Here is a 24,910-nt window from a genome sequence, read left to right on the forward strand (position 1 = left end):
AGCCAACAATTTAAATGTTCGCACACAGCTATTCTTAAATAGTATTGTAGAACCTTGAACGAGATCGTGAATGCGTTCTTGATCTTGAGCGAACAGCCACTTTCTTTGCTTCCTGTTCAAAGATCTCCTCTTCCACTCCATCTTGCCCTTCATCTATATCCATATCCTTGGAAGTCAAAAGAATAGCAAACAAAATGCCTGGTTGAGATTCAGTGTGTATTGGTAATTCTGCCTTACAAAATATTCACCATAGTAGCATTAATGACTAATAGTAAAATGGTTAGTTAGAATGTGGAGCTTAATGAGGAGGAAAAAACCATTCAGGTTTACATTATTTTCCATACAATAAAAATTATTACTATATTTTAAGGGTTTTTTTGTAATTAATTTAAGAAATTTATGCCCCAGAAAAACATTTACTTTTTACCTGCTGCTGAATATCTATGGAATCATCCAAATTTGCTTCAGGTTCAAGGAAATGCTGTTGACTGCTTCCTTGTGATGGTGACACGGAATGCTCTGACCCAAACGTTCCTTCTTGACTGTCCTGAGGAGTTGCCTATTGAGAATGTACACAAACACACCAACATCGGGAAATAATGAATATTATGAATGACAAATGAAACGTCACAATTACAATTTTAAAAAGGAGCCCAATACCTAAAGAAATCCCGTTACATCTTTTATGATCAAATGGCACTTTTCTATAAATCCAAGTTTACTTAAAAGCACAGAATACCTCCATAAAAGGGTGATATTATAACACGAGAAAAGAATGGTAAGATAAAGTAGGTCTCCAAACAAATTTTATATTGTGGAAAATACAAACTATCAAGAATAAAGGGACTGTATCATGAATGATATATAAAGAACTAAGTCACCCACTGCACATGTAGAAGCAAAACGAAGCTCAAACCCCAATATCAAAATCACCGATCTTGCAAAATCAGTTCTCATCTTGGCTCTTTTTCAACCTCCACCGCTAGGAATTCACAAGAGTATTAGGAAGTACTCAAATATGTAAAATATTTCAGAAAGACTAATAAAAGTTAGGCAATGAAGCCTAATTATAGGAAAAACTAAAATTTAAAACTTTTTGCCCCCCTAGGACTAGAATTACAGCAACTTGCTATAGGGATACTGCTTACACGGTGCTAATCAGTATGAACTTGACTAGCAATTACATATACTATGGTGTTAACTAAAATTGAGAAACTGATTATTATGAAGAAATGACTCCCTAGTTAAACATTCCTAAAACATGATCTCACAGGTGTTGAGGATTAGTAAGAAGAGTTCCTGGTGGTACACAAGTTGGGAACTATTATAATAACAGAAAAGAGCAACTCAAAACTACTGTTCCCTTGCTACAAACTCTGTGATTGTGAACCAAGTTACTCCATCCAACTCTGAATTTGTCTCCCTATGTGTAAGAGGAATACAAGCACAGTGATTATAAAGAACAATATTGTATTATAAATTTCAAAGTTGCTAAGAAACTAAATCTTAATTGTTCCCACCACAAAAAGGAAATGATAATTATTTGACGTGATAGAGGTGTTAGCTAACACTACAGAGGTAATCATATCCCAATATATAATCATATCAAATCAATGTTGTACACCTTAAACTTACACAGTTATATGTCAATTATATCTCAATAAAATTTTTTTAAAAAATTACTCTTACTCTAATGACATTTAAACTGAAAGAAAAGAAAGCAGCATAAAAATTAAGAGCCAAAAAGAGCATTAAAGAACTGTTCCAAGTGTCTTAACTTATGAAGGAACAGGCTCCCCAAAGACAAGCAACATTTTCAAGGTTTAGAAATAAATTAAAGCTAAAATTAGAATTAAAGTTCTATTAGTCTTTATTCCACAAAATTGACCAAAAAGTTGGTAAATAAGTATATGTTTGAGAACAAATCAAAATGTTTTTAAAGCACAGTCCTGGCTTATGCCTTTAAAATGGTACAATAAAAATAAAATTCTTAACAACACAGCAAGATAATTTTCAACTTTATCCTGAGCCGTATTGTTTGGTCCTAATTCAGTACTCATACATCCTTCACATTATTTACTTCTTACCTCACCATTCACCTTGAGCATCCTACCTACCATCCACCCACGTGTTTTTCACCTTTGATTTCTATTTAATGGTCAACCCTTGGTAAAACCAGCAGAATCCACTGCAACCAATGCTAGTTTCTGAGGTTCTTTTTTGAGCAGTTTTACCTATTTGAAAAGGTTGTGATTCATAACTTTTATTCTTTCTTAACAATCTTATGAAGAACAAAGAGAAAATCTACTTTTAATATTCTACCAAATTTTATCTTATGATCTTGCAATTAGCATTAGGTCCACTGGACCCTTAGCTATATCTAAGATATGTTATGGGATCTTAGAGATCTTATTTTCCTATATACTGAAACATTTTACCATTTCATCATCCTAAGAATTATTCCATTATTACTCATCAATTACTCCCAACTGTAGCCAAAAAGACTAAAATAATAACAACCAAAAAAATGGAATTGTTGAGAAGGGTGATGCAACAGTGAAACCATCATCATTCAGTTTTACTGCATCACCAAAAACACTGCATTGTATTTCAAGAAGGTATAAATAAGACTGGAGACATATCTGTAGTCTGCTTTTAGCTTTCCTTGGACAATGGATATTTAGATGTTTCATTTTCTGTCCATAATGGCAAAGAGAAGAAAACTGACAAAGAAACATATTTCACAAAAAAAAATTTTGGGGTGGGGGGGGGCACAAAGCTTGCAGGATCTTAGCTCCCTGACCAGGGATTGATCCCGCGCCATCGCCAGTGTAAGCGCAGAGTCCAAACCACTAGACCACCAGGAATTCCCAATATTTCACAACACTTAGACAAAGCAGATGATGAATGCAAAAAAAAAAAAAAAAAGACAGCAGCATTCTAGACTCTAATGGTAACGGTGATATTTAATGTTTAAGTGAAATATCATACGGTGAGTTTTCAAAGGACTGCATCCCAAACGTATTTCTCAAACTCAAGAACTGATGAGCGAAAAATGTATCTCTAAGGACAAAAATCTCTAAGGGTATTTTCATGCAATTAGTCATTCAACAGGAAGGACTTCATCTTATAGTATTTTGGAACAAGAAGCTGGACTGTTCTGTTTTGTTAAAAGAACATGTGACATTTGAACTTAGTTGACATAAAAAGGTTTGCTATATTTCAACTATATTAAAATTCCTAATTATGTTTATTTTCCCCATCCCTTTAGTCTTGCTTTTAAATTATTTGTAAGATGACTAAAAAATATTTTTAAAAAACCAAAAAGACTCCATAGGACCCAGGTGGCAAATGACTTTTTATCCTGATATAGGTCCTTAGTATACATCCTGGTATATTCATCTCTAGTTTCTTCAACAATGTCTTCAGGCAAAGAATCAGTGATAATACTGAGGGACTTCCCTGGTGGTCCAGTGGTTAAGAATCCACCTTCCAATGCAGGGGGCCCGGGTTCAATCCCTGGTCCGGGAACTAAGATCCCACATGCTGCGGGGCAACTAAGCCCACACAGCAACTACTGAGCCCACTTGCCACAACGAAAGATCCTGCATGTCGCAACAAAGATCCCACGTGCCCCAACTGAGACCCGACGCAGCCAAATAAATAAATAAATAAATAAATATAATATCGAAAAAAAATAGAAGACAAGGATAACAGCAGCTAGCAGAGACTGCTTTCAAAGTTGGATTAACATTCACTAAGTATCACATTTTGATCACTTATAAATCTACTTTCCTCTATTTCTTTCTGTATAAGTGGCAGGAAAGACTTTGTCAAAAACCTTACTGAAATCCACACATGCTATGCTACTACACCTACAGCATTTTCCTAATTTATGAGTCTAATAACCTTACAACATCAACCTCAGTACCCTGAAATGCAACTCAAGTCTCTTAATGTATCACCCATCTTAGTTATCATGTTCAATTCTCCTCTTTCCATTATATTCTCCTCTATAAAAAACTACTGAAGCAAAATAAGTTACATATTTCTGATATCCCACTGACAACTCTTTATTAAGTGGCTGAATCTTCTATAATCTTTTTATTCCTAACATTCTTTTTAAAGCCCTTTTATTAGTCTTATCATTTTCATCATCAGCATTTCATTCTGAGTTATGACTCTGCCATCTTTTGGATATCTTGATAAAACAATTATCAAAATCACAACTCCAACTTACTCAGGACAATAGAAATCATTCCTCTTATGATATGATTGTTAGTCCCTTCACAATTCAACCATTCTCAGAAAGTGCTCCCATTTTCCACTGGTTTTTCCATCATTAGATAAAAGACCTCAACCCACACCCAAGCGTGGTCAAGGCTGCAAGGAACAGAGCGGCACTAGCGAACCTATTCTTTTCTCTGAGGTGCTCTAATAAATTTTAGGCAGCCACACGGCGATTACTGGTAAACAGAAATGCTTAATTTTTCTGCATGTTTCACCCCATCTTAAATACACTAAAGGCAACTGGTTTGATAACAACTTATTAAATTTGTTACTCTGTTGATATTTACTTTTCAATTTTGAATTTGTGATAGGTTTTAAACACTATTCACCTTACACATTAGAAAAGCTCCCTTTTTTCTTCACTACTCCCTTTTCTTCACTGCTTATTTTTGAATAAGGAAGCTTTTAAGAACATCTACTCCTTTCAAAGAGATCTTACTACTATATCTTCTAAAATTTGGGGGATGGTATAGAGTAATCAACTAAGACCAGAGTTCTTTTCTCTGTTTTTGTTGGTGAGATTCTTAAAACAAAACCACTCTCAAGTTTTTAGTAACTTTCACTTCAGTAACGGTGTTAATTACAAGCTCAAGCTCAAGATCAAGGTCAAGAGTACTACACCTTTACTGTCTCTGCTAAACCTTCATTCTACTGTTTCTGCTAAAACTTCTGAAATGAAATTGGAACTAAGGCAATTCAAAAGTGTCACATCTATAGCTGAACAAATCTGTTTAGATAAACTCTTCCATTACTACTACCTCTTGCCTCTGTAACAGCTCTGACAACCTGTTTCTCTTCCTTGAGTCACAACTTACGTTTTTCTTTAAATAACACCCAGGTTTGTTTTTTTGGGGGGGGCCACACTGTGTGGCATGTGGGATCTTAGTTCCCTGACCAGGGATCGAACCCGATCCCCTGCGTTGGGAGTGTGGAGTCTTAACCACTGGACTGCCAGGGGAGTCCCCAAATGTTCTTTATTGTGCTTTGTCTTCAAGTTTCTGAATTCTCAGGCAGATATATTTTATTTTCTTGAATAAAATAATGCACCTACCCAACTACTCCTATCAGAATTATTTCTACAAAACAAGGTATGGAATTTCATTCTCATAATTCCAGGTACAAGTTCCAACATACAAATATCATCAAAATCCATTTTACATTTACTCTTTGCATTAAAAGGACAAGTTCAGGGACTATCCCTTCTAAAGTAATCCTCCCTCTTCCATATTCCCATAGTCCTTCACATATACCTCTATTACAGAAAGCAGGATTCTGCCTTGTGTTCATATAGATATATGCACTCCATTAGAGAAGAGCTTACTTGAGGCCAGACACTTCTCTGTTCGTCTCTGTATGTATTAACTAACAATGCTCATACTTTAAAAATATTTGTGGTATTGTATTAAATTCATTAGAGTCAAAAAGGTTTGATCAGGAAGAAGTGTGACTGGGGGGAATTCCCAGAAACTCATATCCAAACAGTTTAACATCCATAAGTATCTCTCATATAGAGCAAAAAGAGGCTCTGTAATGGATTTAACCCTAGCTTCACAACAATTTGACATATTTTATCAATTCTAAGGTATGATTTTTCTTTACATTTTATCACCCTGAAATTTAGAAGATTCTTAAAACTCCAAGAGATATTATATATACAAGTATCTAAAAATTCTTAGCTATACATAAAATAATGGTGGGTCTTAAGACTGATGATATATGATACTGTGTACTTTAACAGTGGATGTTTCGATTTCACTAAGCTTCAATTTCCTACAATGTAAATGACATTCAAAATACCTATCGCATAAGCATTAACCGTAATCATGCCTAATAAAGCTCTTGCCACATACTAACAGTCTAATTAAAGACAGCAATCTATTTTGTCATCATCACCACCAACAACAGCAAGATCATCACTATCTTGGCTTGACAGGGAATTGAGAGGAAAGGAAAGTTTTCAGCTGTAATACTGAAACACCATCTCTGTCTTCTGTTCTCTAATTCCAGTATACTGAAATTAATGTTCTCAATGGATACATAAGTTGCCAGAAAACATCTTGATTACCAAAAAACAAAATGAAACAAAAAAACAAACAAAAACTGTAAAGGTCCTGAAAAGACTGATCTCCCTAGTAATAAACAGCTGAAGAAAAAAAAATCACCAAATGACAGTCCGTACATAGCAGTAACTCTAAAGACCACAAGATGGGGTTATAAACCTTTTGAGGCTGTTGCTGTTCCAGGAGTTGCTGTCTGAGATGTTCAAGATTTTGCTGCTGTAGCTGTTCTGCTATCTGATGAAAGATGGAATTGTTCACAGATTCTGAAACATGAGAACTAAAAGGAAAAACAAGTGGAAATGTATATTAAAATCCAATAAAGATAATATGATAACTGAATATTCAAAAAGAACACCCCAAAACGCAATTAAATGGAACATACTCTAGTATTATACTCTACTATATGTTTACTTCTGAAATATTAACACAGAAAATAGAATACCTCAGAACATTAATAAGTTAAAATAGAAATATACTCTTCAATAGTTTCAACAGATGGATCACATGTTAGAGATACTCTGACGAAGATCTGATATAACTGCCTCACAGTATTAAAGTACATAAAAATTAGTACTTTTTACATTACAGCATTTTAAGAAAATCTCAATAAAACACTTATAAAAAGAGTTAAAAGTACTTAAGCATTGTCACTCTAACTCCTTCTTTAAACTATGAGACAGTGGGGAAAATGTTCCATCAATCAGTATATGTGAAATCTACCATCATAATTGATTATACATTTCATAAAACTAATCTGCTTTCTTTAGAAAAGCATTCACATTATTAGGTATGTTAACAGAAAGTGTTTAGATAAGAGGAATTAATAATTTAACTATACTCTGGGAAATTCACACCTGGAATACACCTGGAATTCTGGGTGCCACAAGGCAAGACATGAACAAAAAAGAGGGCATCCCAAAAGGGGCAATCAGGATGGTGAGAAGTCTTGAAACAGTTGGAAAAAAGTGTACTTCATCTGGAGCAAATAAACCTAAGGGGAAGAATGATACCTATCTTCAAATACTGGAATGGCTATGTCTCAAAAGAAAATGGAGCAAATTTGTTTCCTTGCTTCAGAAAGCAAAATGGATCAGTGTATAGAAAGCAAATCAAATAAGATTCAGTAACAAAAGATCATACAGTATTAACAATTACCTTCTTGTCATAGAAGGCATTAAAACAATGGATAAATAACCTATACAGATGGTTAAAGGAGATTACTACACTGCTCAGGACACTAACCTACATGATCTCAAATGCTTCTTGTAACTTTAGAATTCATAAGCTAAAACATTAGTTTTTAATTTTTTTCAAGTAGAATCTCTATCATAAGCATGTAACTGCAATTTTATATATTATTTAAGTATATTTTTAATATATTATCACAATATAGAAAACTAAATAACCGCTGAAATAAGGTACCTAGAGCCCTTCCCCACTCATCACCCCTTTCCAACCCTCCCACCTTCCACCCCTGCTCTCCAACATCCTCCTTCCCACTGGTCCTCTCATGAACCCTCACCGAACAATCCATTTCTTTAACAAACAAAACCCCTACAACCCTATTCCTTACTGCTGATTAGTCTGATCTACTCCCAGAATTTAGTATACTTCCTAGTAGTGCCCATTGGCACTAGAAGCAAACGTCTTTCCTATTATTCTAAATATTCTTACAACTGAGTTAAATAACTTAAAGCCTAATAGAGACAACAGAAAATAACACAACTAGATTTATCAACACATCAACTTTCCAGTAAAGAATTTTGATATATCCCAATTATTTGCAAAGGTCTTAGGAAGAGTCAAAATAACACAGGGAAGCAACAAGCAGCAATTCCACCATCTTTCTGTAATGTGAGAGCTCAAGGGCCTGAAATAATAACTCAACTCACTCAAAGTACACTTAGTAGCTCAATGGCAATGTCCCATACAATGTTTATAAAGATAACAGAAAAAATGTATGGTTTATAAAGAAAAACATAACGGTTCTTACAGTTGAGAAGCTGGAATTTCCTTTTTGGGTTCTTCACTATGCTCAGAATCTTCCCCAAAATCAAACCTATCCATCAACTTCTAAGTGGGGGGCAAAAAAAAAGAGAGAGACAAATTTAAAAGTGCTTTGCACAAATAAAAGTTGCAAATGCTACTTTGAATGTCAATGACATCCCATTAATTTATCTCTATCATTTAAAATGTAAATGTTTCATATCATTTTATTGTTATACTCCAATAAAACATTTTATTTGAGTGAATCTTTACTTTTCTTCAGAGCATTTTGACAGACATTGCCTTATGAAGCAAAACAATCATGATACGCAGGATAAATACCGATACTCTTAACTTTATAAAAGAGAGGATCAGGATTAAAATAATTAAGTGGCTTGTCAATAGTAACATAGCTTGATTAAAAAAAAATCTAGAACTATAATCAACAGATCTGTTACTAGCGCAGTTCTCTCAAAATGCTCCACTGTCTTCTCAATGATCAATTTAAAGACTTTCTGGAAGCTGCAGGCTAAAAACGTCTAAGTAATAATCTAATAAATCAATATTTATATTTCTATGAAAATAACAGTAGCAGAAATAAAAATAATACAGATAACACTTCCAAAGTATTATAATATTCCCATAAATAGCAAGAATATTAAGCATATCACACAAGTTAAACATAAAAGATTTTCAACTTTAAAAACACTCTTCTTTAGTTAGACCTCAATTTATCACAGCACAGTAACAACTTGTAAAGAAGCTTTCCTTTGAATTTTCACATACTTTACAATTTTAATTCTAGCAGATTAAAATTAAAGGACAGACACCATAATTAATATATTTGTAACATCCATAAAATAAATTAGGAAGTATAAAAAATAATCATCTGCCTCAATAGTGAAAACAGGGGGCTTCCCTGGTGGCGCAGTGGTTGAGAATCCACCTGCCAACGCTCGAACCAGGGTTCGAGCCCTGGTCCAGGAAGATCCCACATGCCACGGAGCAACTAAGCCCGTGCGCCACAACTACTGAGCCTGCCTCTCTAGAGCCCGCGAGCCACAGCTACTGAAGCCCGTGGGCCTAGAGCCCGTGCTCCACAATAAGAGAAGCCACCGCAGTTGAGAAGCCTGTGCACCACAACTAGAGAAAGCCTGCACGTAGCAACGAAGACCCAACGCAGCCAAAAATAAAATAAACAAATTTATATTTTTAAAAAAAGTGAATACACAATTTTACTGACCAGTTATCATTAGTCAAAAGAAAATATTCTAAATGTTTCGAGTGGAATTATAAAATTACTTAATTTCTTTCAGAAATTTGAACTTTTTCTAAAATTTATATCTTATAGAGTACGATGGATGTTAAAATATAAAATAGTGCTACGGTAAAATGTAATTTACAGAATTGGAATATACATGATAGTATAGAAAATTCAGTTCTTCATACAGAACAGATCTCTTATCTTAGTTTTTACCTTGTTAAAAGACACTCCCTGTTCTAGGGGATTAAGGGTGCTGGCTGCTGCAGCCGCTGCTGTGAGCTGTGCTGTAAGAGCCTGCAGCTGGACCACAAGGCCGGCGTCCAGGGCTTGCAAGATGGAAGGCTGAGGCTTCTGCTGCTGTATCTGTAAAGTCTGTATTAACTGCTGAAGCTGAAGGGGAGGGGGGTGGAGAAAATTACTACAAACAGGTGTTGGGTTTGTAATAAGAATACTCAACTAAAACTTTTGGTCAATAAAATTTACCATTCTACAGTCTAGAAACCAAGAAAAAATATATACTAACTTAAAACAATTTTTTTTAAAAAGACTTTTTGTGTGTGCCATATATAACACAGTCCTTAATAAGTCAGTCTTGCTTCTGGATAGTCAGGGAAGTTTAAACAAAATAAAATGATCACACCATGACCAACGGATAAAAAAACTCATCACAAGCAGACTTTTTTTCACTAAGCTTTTTCATCCCTTCTTCAATTAACTCAATCTCTGTAAAAGGACAAGCACTTACAACAACTGCTTTTACTATCATTCAGATTTACCATCTGATAACACATTCCTGAAAGCAGCTAAGAAAATAAGAAATCTGTCCCTTGGAGCAGTCTGAAACTAAGGAAATTGAAGGTGAATAGTGTCAACAAGAGTTGAAAGCAACCCCTGTCCCCCCATTCACCCTCCCTCTTAAAAAACAGAAACTGGTAAGATGCTGAAGATATTTCAGTTCAGTAAACCCTATACATAACCTAGTAGTAATTAATACTTTCCTACTCAAGATGTAAACCCAAGTTAAATCTGAAAATTATCAGTTTAGAATAGAAAAACAAAAATAGAAAAGCTATTGCTAAATAAGACATATGCACTCTTTAAGTAAAGTTCAGTTTACAGTGGGAGAAGGTAGAAACTTGCACAATGACAGTAAGTAAAATAATTTCATCTGAAATAGCAACATTAAGAAACAAACTAGAGTCTTTACCTATCATATCAACATTTACTACAAACTACTAATGTGATAGGAAAGAAACTACAAAAATATATGATAGCTGAGCTCCTGCACTGAGGAAGCTCCAAAACAGACAGGATGGATGAATAAGAGGGAGGGAGAGCGGGAGGAAAGAAGAAAGGAAGGCACATTTCTCCTTTACACATTTTAAATGTTCCTTTTGACATCTCCATTTTCCCCCACAGCACTGTTATTCTTTCAGTCACCCAGGTTCAAACACTGCAGCACCCTACTTCTCCCTCTGCTCTGACTTCACATCTTATAGATTACTGTGTCTTCTTGACTCCTTGTACTATTCTTCCAGAAAATCCACACTCCGGCCAAAAGTATTATTTTAATAGATGACTTTTAAAATGACATTTGTTTTACGAATTACTTTCAAAATATCATTATCACGAAAGGTTAGTAATTCTATAATTTAATCTAATATCCAATTCAGTTTCCCAACTGTCCCAAAAATGTAGAAACTGGATCCAATCTAAGACGATAACTGAACTGTTTTTTTACATTTGTAAATCACTAAAATGGTTCCATATTTTTTTTTTGAGACTGTCTTTTTAAAGAGTCCACAACTGTACCATTTTTCACTTATTCAGATCACAATTAATCTGGTTTTTGGAGGATAAGTTAAAAAAAAACCAAACAGATGCTAGACTATCCTCATATCTTGCCATGACTAGCTGTTCCATTTAAAGTCTCAATTCAAATGCCACTTTGTCAAAGATCCCTTCTCCTGGCTACCCTAATTCTGACCCCTTCCCCCAAACTTAGTCACTGTAAAGACTTACCCTGTTTTAAGTCATATATCACTATCTAAATAATGTTTTATACTTCTTTATTGTTTGTCTCCCCTAAGATAGAGAGGTAACTTCTCCAAGGTAGAAGACTTCCCTGCCTTGTTACTGGAATAACAATAGCACCTAATAACGTCTGGCACAAACTGTGTGCTGAATCAATTATTTTGGTGTAGAACGAATTATCTGTAAAATAATCTTTAATGACATAAAAGTGTTCATGATGCATTACTAAATGAAAAAAAGTAAGTTACACGGTACTATATGTAGTGTGGTCATTTTTTAAAAATAAAACACATACTCTTTAGGTGGTACATAATGAAACAATGTGTTAGGAAAATAATGAGTTCCAAATCATTGACATAATAAAAAAGCTGCTCACCTGTTGGCCTTGAGGACTTTGTAAGATCTGAGCTACAGCTGCAAGTGTATCTGTATTTGTTATCTGAGACACCCACGGATCAGGTAAACCTTGGACCACATTGGCTGGAGTAACAGGTGTCACAGGAGTTCCTTTTAGAAAAGACATCAAACCCAACCCCAATAAATATGTAAGTACATAAATAAGACTTGGAAAAGTAGAGAGATTTGTTCTGTCACTTTTATAAAATATGTACAATTTATATAAATGTAATTTTATTGTCTCCATTTTGAAAAACCATTACAGAATTAGGTATGTTAAAACAACAACAATTTAAAAAAAACCGACCTAAAAGAGCTATCCATACTTGTGCTCAATTAACTATGTTACTACTTTAAAGGAACCTACAGGGATTTCCCTGGTGGTGCAGTAGTTAAGACTCCACGCTCCTAATGCAGGGGGCACAGGTTCAACCCCTGGTCAGGGAACTAAGATCCCACATGCCCCACAACATGGCCAAAAATAAAAAATAATTTTAAAAAATAAACAAAATAAAGGAGGCTATAATACCTGCAAGTCATTAAAAATCTTACTAAAGAAGAAAATTCAATGACAGAAGGAAATATTCAAAATGCAATCTTTCATGAAAAAAATTATTATATAATAGTGTACATAAAACTATTTTTGTTCCAAAATATGTGTGTGTGTATATGTATACACAACACATCAAAAACTAAATATATACCAAAATGCTAACAAATGTAATTCTTGGACTATGATAAAAAATTTCAAATGTCATTTAAATACCTTAAAAAAAAACAACACATGATTTTGAGATTATTACTAAACATTCTTCTCTCCATTAAATAAATTTTTTCAGGGTTCTCTTTATATTAGTAGTCTTAGTTCACTGTGAATATCAAGATGATATATATGCAAGTTTAAAAGATTACAGTCTAAATCAGGAAAAGCTTAACTGACACACCAATTTCCAAAGCTCATTATGTTTCTAGGGATTTTAAAAACTAAGCTTTTTAATTTTTAGAAAAGAATTACACACAAACATAACTTCTGATTTTATTTTTCACTTAAATTGCATTTCCTTTCATTTACCTAATGCTAGACAAATTCTCCTGCACTGTCAAATTATTATTTCATATATGAATAATCACCTGAAAAGCATGAGTAGAATACTCAGAAAATCTATCAAAGCAACATACCTGGGGTATTGCTCATAGCAGCAGTAGTACTGGCCAAAACAGGTGTGACAACTGGAGGAGGAATCCCCGCTGCCATATCCAAAAGAGGTTGAATAATCTCACTTTTAAATACATTATTCTTCTGCCATAAGTTTAATACTCTCACTATTTTACTCTAGAGGAAAAAAGAAAAATGATATTTTGGTTTTTTTTCTTTCAAAAGCTTAGCACAGTCATATCATAGAGGCTACTTGGACGGTAGATAGGAAGGATGGATTAAAATACTGCTATGATACTTTCCAGCCCTGAAATTATGTTTCTATAATTTTGCATTTATTAACTTTAACTCACTTGCAAAAATATTCATTCTGATGAATATACAAGTTAATGAAAGCAATATTTAGCAGAAAGAAGGAAGGAATGGTAACTAGGTTTCACCTTCTACATGAACACTAATGAGATGGTTACAGTTAGCTGGTGAACTGTGTTAAGGATTCTGAGGCTTGGCACTAAAGTTATATTTACTGTTGATTTTAATTTTATCTTTTAAAAAAGTAACTTCAACAGAAAATCCCTATCTTATGTGACTTTAAAAAAAATTTTTCGGGCTTCCCTGGTGGCACAGTGTTTGAGAGTCCGCCTGCCGATGCAGGGGACCTGGGTTCGTGCCCTGGTCCGGGAGGATCCCACATGCCGCGGAGCGGCTGGGCCCCGTGACCCATGGCCACTGAGCCTGTGCGTCTGGAGCCTGTGCTCCGCAACAGGAGAGGCCACAACAGTGAGAGGCCCGCAAACCGCAAAAAAAAAAAAAAAAAAAATTTCATTTTAAAACTATCTAAGAACAAGAAAGGGTATTTCCTCACATAAGAATTTAACCAAATTTACTTTCTGCCACCACTGTTCAGCATATAGAAGTTCTGTAAACAGCAGTAAGTATTAGTTACTGACTATTGTAATGCTACTTAACTCCAGTAGAATAATTTAAATGACAGAGGCTGAAATTAAGTATTAAAAAGAGCCTTTTGTTAAATAGTCTATTTTGTAATAGTAAAATAAGGAATTTTTAAGAATATCTGGTTCACCTTTAAATCACTCATAATATTATATCGACATATTTTCAAACTATGTCCAAGCTAAATTAACATGCAAATTTTTGTATTTCAAATGAAGCATAAGAAAGTTACACAAAGAATGCTTCATATCTTCTGATTTAACTATTTTTCCTAAGATGTGGGCACTAACAAAGTGCCTTATATTTTTTTGCTTTACATAAAAAAATCTTCCAGTTCCCAAGATACTCATCAAGCACTAAAAGTAGTCCCCATCTGGTAAGTATCATTCGATGTCTCCACCTACACAAACAAACAATGTCTCTCCTTTATGGAGTTTATGCACTGAGATTACAGTAGCAATGTAATCTTTCCTACTATGGTTATTTAAAAAAATCCCTATATACTAAACTTTATTATAAATGAGAAACATTATTATTATGAAATCTACAAATTCAAGACTGACTTGTTCATTGTAATTGATAGAAATCCAAGTCCAAACTAGTGAAATTCCTAAATCAAAGTGTTTATAAGTTACTTCAAAGAATGTTTATATAAAATTTCAAAATGAGTTATTTTAAGTGGGATTCTAAGGCATCTATTTTAAGTCTCAACTGTGATGGGTTACTTAAAAACTAGAAGCATTCTCTCTGCCTGCATAGAATTACCAACGTACCAAAGTTAATTAAAAGAAAAAAATCTGCTTCAAGAAGCATATCCAAGAACAGTTTACAAAGAATGATACAATGATAAATTTATCTCCATATCTATTATAACAAGACTTTTTTTGTTTCAAAACTGTACAATAGTTATTGAAAATAAAAACTACCTAATCTTGTACTTGAGGGAAGGTAAAAGATTTGTGGTGAGCTTTTAAGTTTTGTGGCTCTTCCTCAGAGTAACAGTTAGTCTTCACCTGTTCATTCCTTTTCCTACAAAATCAATATTGCAATCAACTCTGTCAGAAAAAGGACACTAAATTTCCAAATCAGCATTCAAGATACATAACCTTCTACTATCTTTGAGCACCTATGAGGATAAACAGCGCCTTTTTAGTCTCCCTCAGGTTCCAAAGCTTTTGTTTTATGTCGGATAGAATATTATTCATTCAGATCGAGCAGACCCAGTAGTGTGGTTTCTAGCACTAAGAAAACTTTACCATGACAAAGGAATTTTGATATGCAGTCATTTTCTATTAATTATTTGGTAAATCCATTTTTCACAGACACTAAATAGGTAAATATCAGCTCATGTCAAATAATCAAAATTCTGAATTGGTTGTGCATGTAAATAAATAAGATTTTAGGATAATTCCAAATGCTTATTAGAGCCAGTTTCTTTAACACCAACTGCTTCAATAAATTAAAAAGTAGCAAAATCAACTATCTTTCTACTCTGTTTAGGAAAAGTCTAATAACAAAAAGGAACATGGAGAGTGCAATAATTAAATATTCAAATTCGGAATAACAAAGAGTAAACAATAACATAAAATGATAAAATTAAGATAATGTAAAGAGTCTCATTAAGACAAAAAAGGTAGTTACTGTAGTGACTTAAAAAAAAGAAAAAAGGCAGCATACCTTGTCGTCTCCAGGGCAACGATATAAATTCTGGAAAGTGCTAATGATGTTATTACTAAATCTGGGTGCGAACACATCCTTTTCTTGACCAAACTGATGTCGAGATTGTCGTACAATAGAGTCAATAACATAAAGTCCAGGTACCTTGTATTCTGGTTTACACTGAAGAAAAAAAGAAGAGTGGGAAGGGAAGCAAATGAGAAGGTTAAAATTCTTGATATACAAATGTCACCATAAATCCTGTACAAACACAAAAACACTGCTCATGCTGAGGTGATGAACATTCGAGGTTGACTATTCCACACCGTCTGTCTCTGGAATAGCATTTGAAAGAATCTACTTTGGCTACTCTACATATTCAGTTCAACTGCCAATCACCTAAGTTCTGAAATAGCGCTGAGTAACTGGCTTGAACAATAAAAAACAAAAGGCAAGGTACTGTCATAATAAAAAAAAACTGTTTCATGATTTTGAAAAGCCAAATAAAAGGAAGCAGCAAATTCAGGAAAGAAAAGCACTGGTAAAAGCATTGCCAACATGCCTTAGACTTTGTCTGAAACATATAGGGAAAGGATTTCTGTACTAATGAAGGAACAAATCAAATGACAAATTATAACATTCCAAACACAATGAACCCAAAGTTTCAAAACTTTTCTCAAATACCACACCTATACAAAAGACAAGACACTAGCATTATGACTCTAGGAATCTATCCTATGAAAACATTTTTTCGCTACTCCACTGAGCAATGTTTCTCAACCTCATCCATTACCCAATCTGAAGAATATGAAAGTCTCCTACTTGCCTGAGCGCAAGGAAGAACCCTTTCACTATCAAGCTCGCTGCTTCGATTTCGTCCATGTCCTGAAGCATAAGAACACCTGCCTCCCAAACATATACTGATTAAAATGAAATTATGGCTGCAAAAAGCAGGTTCAAATTCTGGGTGTAATGAGGTAAGTATTTCACCCAAAGTAATTTCATAGAAATCATATAGGGACTAAATCAAAATTGCATTCTTGAAAACCTTCCTGGAAACCCAAGGACCAGTGGGTAAAGGATCCTCAATCCACCTCCAACACACACATACATGTTTCTAAACAGGATTTTCAGTCAAGACAATGAGTGATTTCATTCTGCAAAAAGACTATATAGATGATTCTTCATTTGTTCCTTCAAATCCCTTTTAAGAACCTTCTCTTTAAGGTCATCATTAAGAAAATGAAGAGACCTTTAGCACCAATTCACAAGTATCTACTGCAAGGTTCTGGCTGTTTAGTACTTGAAACATTTAATAAAAGGGCAGTAATGCTGGTGATTGGACATTAAAGTTTTAGGTTTAACCTACCAAAAAGGTCCAAAACTGTCTGCTCTGTTGTAAGTTATTGTTTTAAAAGTCAAATAGTTTTTTCCCTCATGTTCCCCCCAAATCTAGCATATCTGTCCCTCAGTTCATATATATGGCCAAGGCTATTTTCCTTTGACTACCATACATTCAAAGAAATATTTACCTAGCCAGGCAAATAATACATCCAGTAAAGAAAAGAAAATTTTTAAAATTTAATGAAAAGCAAGACATCTGTTAAAAATCATCTATTTCCCAATGCCGAAAACACAGATAAAATAATCTAATACATAATCTATTACTTTATAGAAATGATTATCTTGAAACTAAGGCTAAATAAAATTTATAAGTTGCTGGTAAGAGTTATTAAAATTAATACTGAATGGTAAGTAATAAAAGCGATTAATGCAGTGAGTTCTGTTTAAACAAATACACCTTTTACTTTGATTTATAATAAAAACTCGATTATAAACTCACAATACATAAGAATCATGAGTACATAACACAATAAATGGGCCTTCCTCACCTACTGTGAAGATTCCAAAGCTTCAAAAATGTTAGCAGTTTTAGTATTAAGCTATAAAGATAATTCTTCCACAATATCTTTAGAAACACTATATTAACATGTTATGGTACAGAATTTCCTTCACTAACAGACTAGGCATTTTTATGTGTCTGCCACATAAAATGGCAAAAAAAAATTATGTATGATTTAAATGTTGTAGAAGTTTTAAAATTACAATATTTGGTAAACTTGGCTAAGTCACCAACTAGAAACTTGAGAGGAGAATTAAGACCAAAAAATCTGAAATGTTTTCAATCTCTTTTTCAAGTTCTAGCAGTACTGAAATCAAGAATTCCTAAGACTCCAATGTCATGAGGTATTTTTTACACTTTGAATAACAATTGTGGCTGTACTTACAAAGCACTAAATGATGCTAAGAGTAGTATGTAAGAAAAGAGGGCTGTCTCAGGAAACAGTTATACCTTATACCAAACGAATTCACACAGTGAATAGTGCATGCTTCCAACAGAAGGAGAGGAAAAGGAACCATTCTGAGACAGCCAGAGCATTCAATTCTTAACAAGGTCTTCTCTCAGGAGAAACTTTTTAACCAGAGCCTAACTTGCCGAGGTTTTATCAGAGTCTAACTAACCCACACTTAGGGAAACAGAACCTGCATTTCAATAAGATCTCTAGGTAATTCCTTTGCACAAAAATAGTTTAAGAAGCACTGTTTAGACGCTGAACCTTTTTAAAAAGATTTTTTAAAAGCTTTAGAACAATGAAATTTTCCAATCACCAACATTTGTATTTTCTAGTTGGATTTACCTAAAACACAGCATACGTGTTATTTTACCCCATGCCTTAAGCTTCAATTCACGAGTTGTTCACCTCAAAGTATGTTTTACCAATACTTTAAGTTTTGAGAGAACAAGACTTTAAGAGAAAAAAAGCTGAATCACATAAAGGTTAACTGATTTATTCAAGATATCTAGCTAGCTTAGTGACACAATACCATCACTTTGATTCATGCTCCAGTCAACTATTTTTGTTCAAGAAACACACTGCCACCTTGCCAAGTCCTTAATGCCATTTACCTCTGATCCTGTCTGGTTCTGCTTACATCTAGGCATGAACAATGGGCAGAATACAAAACCTAAATTCAATTACAGATTTCCTACAGTACAATTTTACAAGTTATAAAAGTTACGTACTCCTGCCAAAAAAACACGGCACAAACAGGGCACTGATCACAAGGAAGGGGCAAAGAAATATAATCTGGTCACCTCAGGCCCTGGTTACAAAAAAATTACGAAGTGTATGCTAAACAGCTGTTTTCAACTTCATCTCCCTCTGCTTACCCTGGAAAACGGAACTTCAGGTCTATTTAATAAGATATAGGATGTGTAATGCCCTAATGGATGAGACAAAATGAATCAGCAGAAGGAAAGTGGCTGGTATTTTTACTACATCTTATCTAAAAGGAAGACTGCTCTCTAAGCATTCAGCTTCAAATAACAAGGGAGAATTTCTTTAAAGGCTATAAAAAATAATGAATCTATAATTTCATTAAAAATCAATCATATTGGGGGGCTTCCCTGGTGGCACAGTGGTTAAGAATCCGCCTGCCAATGCAGGGGACACGGGTTCAAGCCCTGGCCCGGGAAGATCCCATATGCTGTGGCGCAACTAAGCCCGTGTGCCACAACTACTGAGCCTGCGCTCTACAGTCCACGAGCCACAACTACTGAGCCCGCGTGCCTAGAGCCCGTGCTCTGCAACAAGAGAAGCCACCGCAACGAGAAGCCTGTGCACCACAACGAAGAGTAGCCCCCGCTCGCCACAACTAGAGAAAGCCCGCGCACAGCAACAAAGACCCAATGCAGCCAAAAAATTAATTAATTAATTAATTTAAAAATCAATCATATTGAAACATTTTCTTCAAGGGACGGATGCTCACTACGGCAATGCAAATTAACAAAAACATCTATCTGAAAGCTTTTGTTTTTAGAATTATCCAAAAAGCACTTTCATTTTATTTCTTAATAAGATATTAAAACAAATGGAATCACTTTTGAACAGTCCATCAAAACAATTTAAACTTGGGTATTTGATTTAAAAGAGAAGAGTGCAGGCCATTAATCTATAGTTACAGAACATTTAGCATATATATAGAAAATGATATACTTACTTTCTGAATGAATTTCTCAACACTCTGTACCACATGTTTATAGAACTAAAAGAAAAAAAAGAAATGTGGTTTTAAATGTTTGATTAGAACTTCCCTGCTAAACATACGGTTTAACATAGCTTCAAAGGTCTATCAAAGCAATGAATTTTAATCATGAATTTTGATTAAATTCATGATTAAACTAGCTATGATTAGTAAAGGGATTCTTCAAATAGGTATATGATCAGTATATCCAAAGTGTGTTACGTTAACACAGATACAAAAGAATTCTAGTACAGTCTTTAAGAAAGCAAACTTTCACAAATAGTTAGGTTGACAGCAAAATACTGGTGGTAAGACACTGGTAGACTGTACATTCTTCCTTCTTGGAAAAAAAGTAAAGATCTCCTTTAGTATCATTTTATTGGCTAAATTAGGTTAGTACTAGAAAAATGAAGTAACTGAAAATAAAGAGCATTAATAAATGTGTGCAAGGGAGATGTTTTCAACTTCATTATCTTCTTCTGCTTCTCCTGGAAAATGGAACTGCAAGTATATATAATAAAACACAGAGATGTTTAATGTTCTAACGGATCAGCCAAAATGAATCAGCAGGAAGAGAAGTGAGCACACACATTAAAAAACAGAAATGGGCTTCTATCAATTATGCAAAAGCTTAGATTTAAGTTTTATGAAACAACACTATGAATAAACGTGAAAATAAATAAGATGAAAATTACAGGTTAAACAAAAATTATCTGGAATTTGTACCTAATTTAATTTTAATAGCTCAACGGCAACTGCACAATCAGCACATTTCTGTTTAAAGAAACTATCCTGAATTGTACTTCTATTTATATTTCTGATCCCATGAATTATGCTTTTAAGGGACACATCCCGTTAGACTGAAGAGACACAAGAACTTTCAACTGAACTGCAGCAAGAAATCCAACATTTATAAAGTCAAAAACAACGGAAAACCAGGACTTTCTTGGTGGTGCAGTGGTTAAGACTCCACGCTCCCAATGCAGGGGGCCCAGGTTTGATGCCTGGTCAGGGAACTAGATCCCACGTGCATGCTGCAACTAAGAGTTCGCATGCCGCAACTAAGGAGCCCACCTGCCGCAACGAAGACCTGGCACAACCAACCAACCAACTAACTAACCAACTAACTAACTAAATGTATATAAAAAGGCGTATTTAAAAAAAATAAAGGAAAATCTCATTATTCATATTCACCAAATCAAAATCTACAATAAAAGTTTCCTTACTACAAAGTAACAGTTTATGCTACAGTTTAAGTTACTTAACTAAAAAAAAGCCAAACTAAAAGTTATTAGGCACTTTATAAGTAACTAAACATTTAAAATCAATACATAAAATAGTAATTACACACTGAGTGGTTTTTATTAAATAATAATTTTTTTGGAAGACATCTTGGCAGTGCTTCTTGCTTCTAGTTACTTCATGTACTATATGTAATTCAGAGTAAAACAACTTACTGTTAATTCAAAGATTCTCAACTCACATAGGCCTTCTTCCACAATAGGTTATCAGAGGTTTTGTTGACTGTGCAATGTTAACAAGTACCCAGAAAAATAATCATGTCTCTAAACATTGATAGAAAGCCAAAGACTTACCTTAATATGAAACACAATATCATCTAAATCTGATTTAAAAGGCAGTCCAAATATCAACTTACATATGTATCAAATGCAGTTTAAATTAATACAGTACTGCAAAACAGTTGGTGTGAACTCTTCAAAAATGTCAATGTAATGAAAAAGAAAACAAAAACAAAAGAAAGCAAAAAGGCTGGGTGACAGGATAAATAAATGACAGGATCTCGACTGGATCCTGAAAATGCACAGGTGCAGGTGCTAAAGTTAATACTGAGACAACTGGTAAATGAAAGTGTAGATTATATATTAGATAATAATATTATATCAAAGTGAAATTTCTTGCATGTGATGTGTATTTGGTTACCTAGGAAATCTCTTTGCTTTAGGACATTCGAATTCAAGTATTTAGGGACTACGTGCTATTCTGAATGAACACTGAAACGAACTCTCAAATGATTCAGCCAAAAAAAACGTGAAAGTGTGTATGTACGTGCTTCAGTGTGTGTGTGTGTGTGTGTGTGTGCGTGTGTGTGTGTGTGTATGCGCGTGTGTAGAAATAAACCAAATGTAGCAAGATATTAACACCTGGTGAATCTAAAAGGCTATGTGTTGCTCATTGTATTTCGCAACATGTTTGTGTTTTTTCAAAATTAAAAACATTAAGACAGTACCAATAAATCAAAATAGTACAGTATAACATGTTTAGACTCTTAATTGAGAGAAAATCAAAATCTAGCTGTTTTTATTCTGACTGTTGCAAATTACTTCTCTTAGACCCTTCCAACGTCTGAAAAATGGAAATAATGTTAATACCGTTTCCTTAAAGTCTTCTAATTAAAAAGCATTCTGTTCAACAAAAGGTTATACTAAATGCATCAATTATTAATTTTCACAGAATAAAAATGATAATAATATACACACTCGCATACTCTCAGGATCATGACCATAAAAATCAGATCACGATGAAGACGAGTATAAAGCAAGCAGAAGAGACTAACATTCTATAATTGAGTCTATCAGATAAACTGAAAAATCACTTCTTTGAAGAATTCTCTATCTTAAATGTGTTTACTGGTCACTGTCCTTATCCCCTCTTTGATATTCTGCATATAAATACAGGGATTTGAACTATAATACTGTCAGATATTAATTATAAGTTTGAAAACTAAGTTTGGGGCATTAGAACACTGCAAAAATCAACGACCTAAATTTTCTCCTAGTAGTGATTCTCTGTAAAGAAGAATTTGTTAAATCTAACAGATAATGCTATTAGTCAAAGACAATTTATTCAGGGAATTCCCTGGTGGTCCAGTAGTTAGGACTAGGCGCTTTCACTGCCGGGGCCTGGGTTTGATCCCTGATGGAGGAACTAAAATCCTGTAAGCAGCAAATGTGGCCAAAAACAAACAAACAAACAAAAAAAAAACAAAAAAGACAACTTATTTAAATAATGGTGCTTCTGGTTATGAGCTAATGTTCAGAGTAGGAAAACATATCACCAAATATCTATAGGTTAATACCTACTTAATTAAAAATAAGCACTCACTCATTCTCAATTTTAACAACCCTACTAGAGCAGGGAGTCTTAGCTTTGGGGACAAGAACATTTTGGAGAGATGTCTATGGTCGACCTTCATAAGGTCCCTAAAACCAAGAAATTTTATGCAAAATTCTGTACATATGTGTATTTCTCTAGAGATGACCCAACGTTTTCCTGAGATTTTCAGAAGTATCCATAAGTCAAAACCACTGTTATCAGAACAATGGCTAAATACTTGTGGCCTCTTCCCACAGTTTAAATGTCCTATGTACAATGAAGCCCAATTATTTTCCATAATGGCCCATTTTAAATCTATAATACAATCAGTAAGAAAAAGAATACACTAATTTTTTTAAAGAAACCTTTTCTTAACTTGTATTTCAAGATTCTGTAAAGTCAGTGTGACAAATAACAATGTTAAACATTCTCCACAATGTGGCTACATCTAAAATCTTACCCAAGAAAAATAAGGGAAAATGATTGCTTCCAAGTTTATGGAAGAATATTTATCAAGATATTAAGTGTTTAATCTCTAGGTGAGAGAGTTTGCAGGTGACAGATTTTCATTTTTGTGTTTTTTCCCTTGAACATGTACTAACTCTGAAAAGAGGAAGAAAACATATAATCTATAAAAATCATCCCTTCTCCAAAATATTAGTGTAGTATTTCCTTTGAAAAACACAAGAATAAAATGTGTTACTCACCTTAATAGCTTTGATGGCTGCTTTAGTAATTTGGGTCATTTTCGCTTTAGAAATGGGTGGCTTGTAGTCATTCAGGGAATACAACTGATGAAAAAGAAGAACAAATTTTAAACACAGCAAAACCGGTCTCTAAGCAATTACGTGAAATTACCAACCATTTCTATTTGTATATCCTCAATGAAATTAAAGTGCTGCTTTTCTTTTAAAAATCAAGTTCAACATTATTAGCCATCAAGCAAATACACATCAAAACCACAATGAGATTATCACTTTACACTTACTTGCTTATAATCAAAAAGACAAGTGTTAGCAAGGATGTAGAGAAACGAACCCTTATCCACATTACTAATGGGAATGTAAAATGGTGCAGCAGCTTTGGAAGACATTTTGGCAGTTTTTCAAAAAATGAAAAATAATATGTAATATGACCCAGCAATTCCACTCCCAGGTATATACCCAACAGATGTGAAAATATACGTTCCCATAAAAACTTATACACAAACGGTCACTGCAGCATTATTCATAAAAAAAATTCATTTAAAAAGTGGAAACCACCTAAATGTCCATCAACTGAGGAATGGATAAACAAAATTTCTTCCACCCATTCAATGAAATATTAGCCACGAAAATGGAATGAAGTACTGATACATGCTACAACATGGATGAACCTTGAAAACATGCTCAGTTTAAAAAGCCATATTTAAAACATGTTACAGAATTGCATTTATATGAAATGTCCAGAAAAGGCAAATCTATTGGTGACTGTCTAGAGCTGGGGAGAAATGAGGAGTGATAACTAATGAGTAAAGCATGTTTTTTACGTGACAAAAATATTCTAAAATTGACTGGTGATGACCGCACAACCATACTAAAAACCACTGAATTATACACTTTCAATTGGTTAATTGCGTGGTATGTGAACTGTATCTCAATATAATTGTTTTTAGAAGTCAAGAGATCTAATATTTACCAATAATCCCACCCCCCCCGCCCCTAATTTTTGTTTTGAGATTTCTCATATACGCAAAGGATAATAATATTGCTTAGAGAGAAAACGGATGAAGACAAGGTGGGGGAATTAGGCAAAACACAAATAACTAAGCTTAAATAAATACTGATGAAAACTGGTACTAAATGATGCTGGGAATTTAACTACAATGCTATAAAATATTAACTAGAAGCCTGGAAACTAAGCTGTGGCCCTCAG

General features: G+C 34.1%; 1 protein-coding gene across 9 annotated transcripts in view; it reads right to left on the reverse strand.

The window, feature by feature from the left end:
- SCAF8 (SR-related CTD associated factor 8) overlaps window positions 1–24,910 on the reverse strand; it is a 180,440-nt gene that overhangs the window by 124,828 nt on the left and 30,702 nt on the right. For all 9 annotated transcript variants that reach the window (XM_028494808.2, XM_055087427.1, XM_028494807.2 and 6 more), the window contains 10 exons: window positions 23,704–23,787; window positions 19,859–19,903; window positions 15,818–15,979; window positions 13,210–13,363; window positions 12,011–12,141; window positions 9,814–9,990; window positions 8,344–8,423; window positions 6,510–6,627; window positions 428–559; window positions 54–166 (listed from right to left, as the gene is read on the reverse strand). In XM_028494808.2, coding sequence (XP_028350609.1) covers window positions 54–166; window positions 428–559; window positions 6,510–6,627; window positions 8,344–8,423; window positions 9,814–9,990; window positions 12,011–12,141; window positions 13,210–13,363; window positions 15,818–15,979; window positions 19,859–19,903; window positions 23,704–23,787 — 1,196 coding nt within the window. The remainder of the gene's footprint in view (window positions 1–53; window positions 167–427; window positions 560–6,509; window positions 6,628–8,343; window positions 8,424–9,813; window positions 9,991–12,010; window positions 12,142–13,209; window positions 13,364–15,817; window positions 15,980–19,858; window positions 19,904–23,703; window positions 23,788–24,910) is intronic.

This window comes from Physeter macrocephalus, chromosome 10 (assembly GCF_002837175.3).
Source record: "Physeter macrocephalus isolate SW-GA chromosome 10, ASM283717v5, whole genome shotgun sequence".
Lineage (NCBI taxonomy): Eukaryota > Metazoa > Chordata > Mammalia > Artiodactyla > Physeteridae > Physeter > Physeter macrocephalus.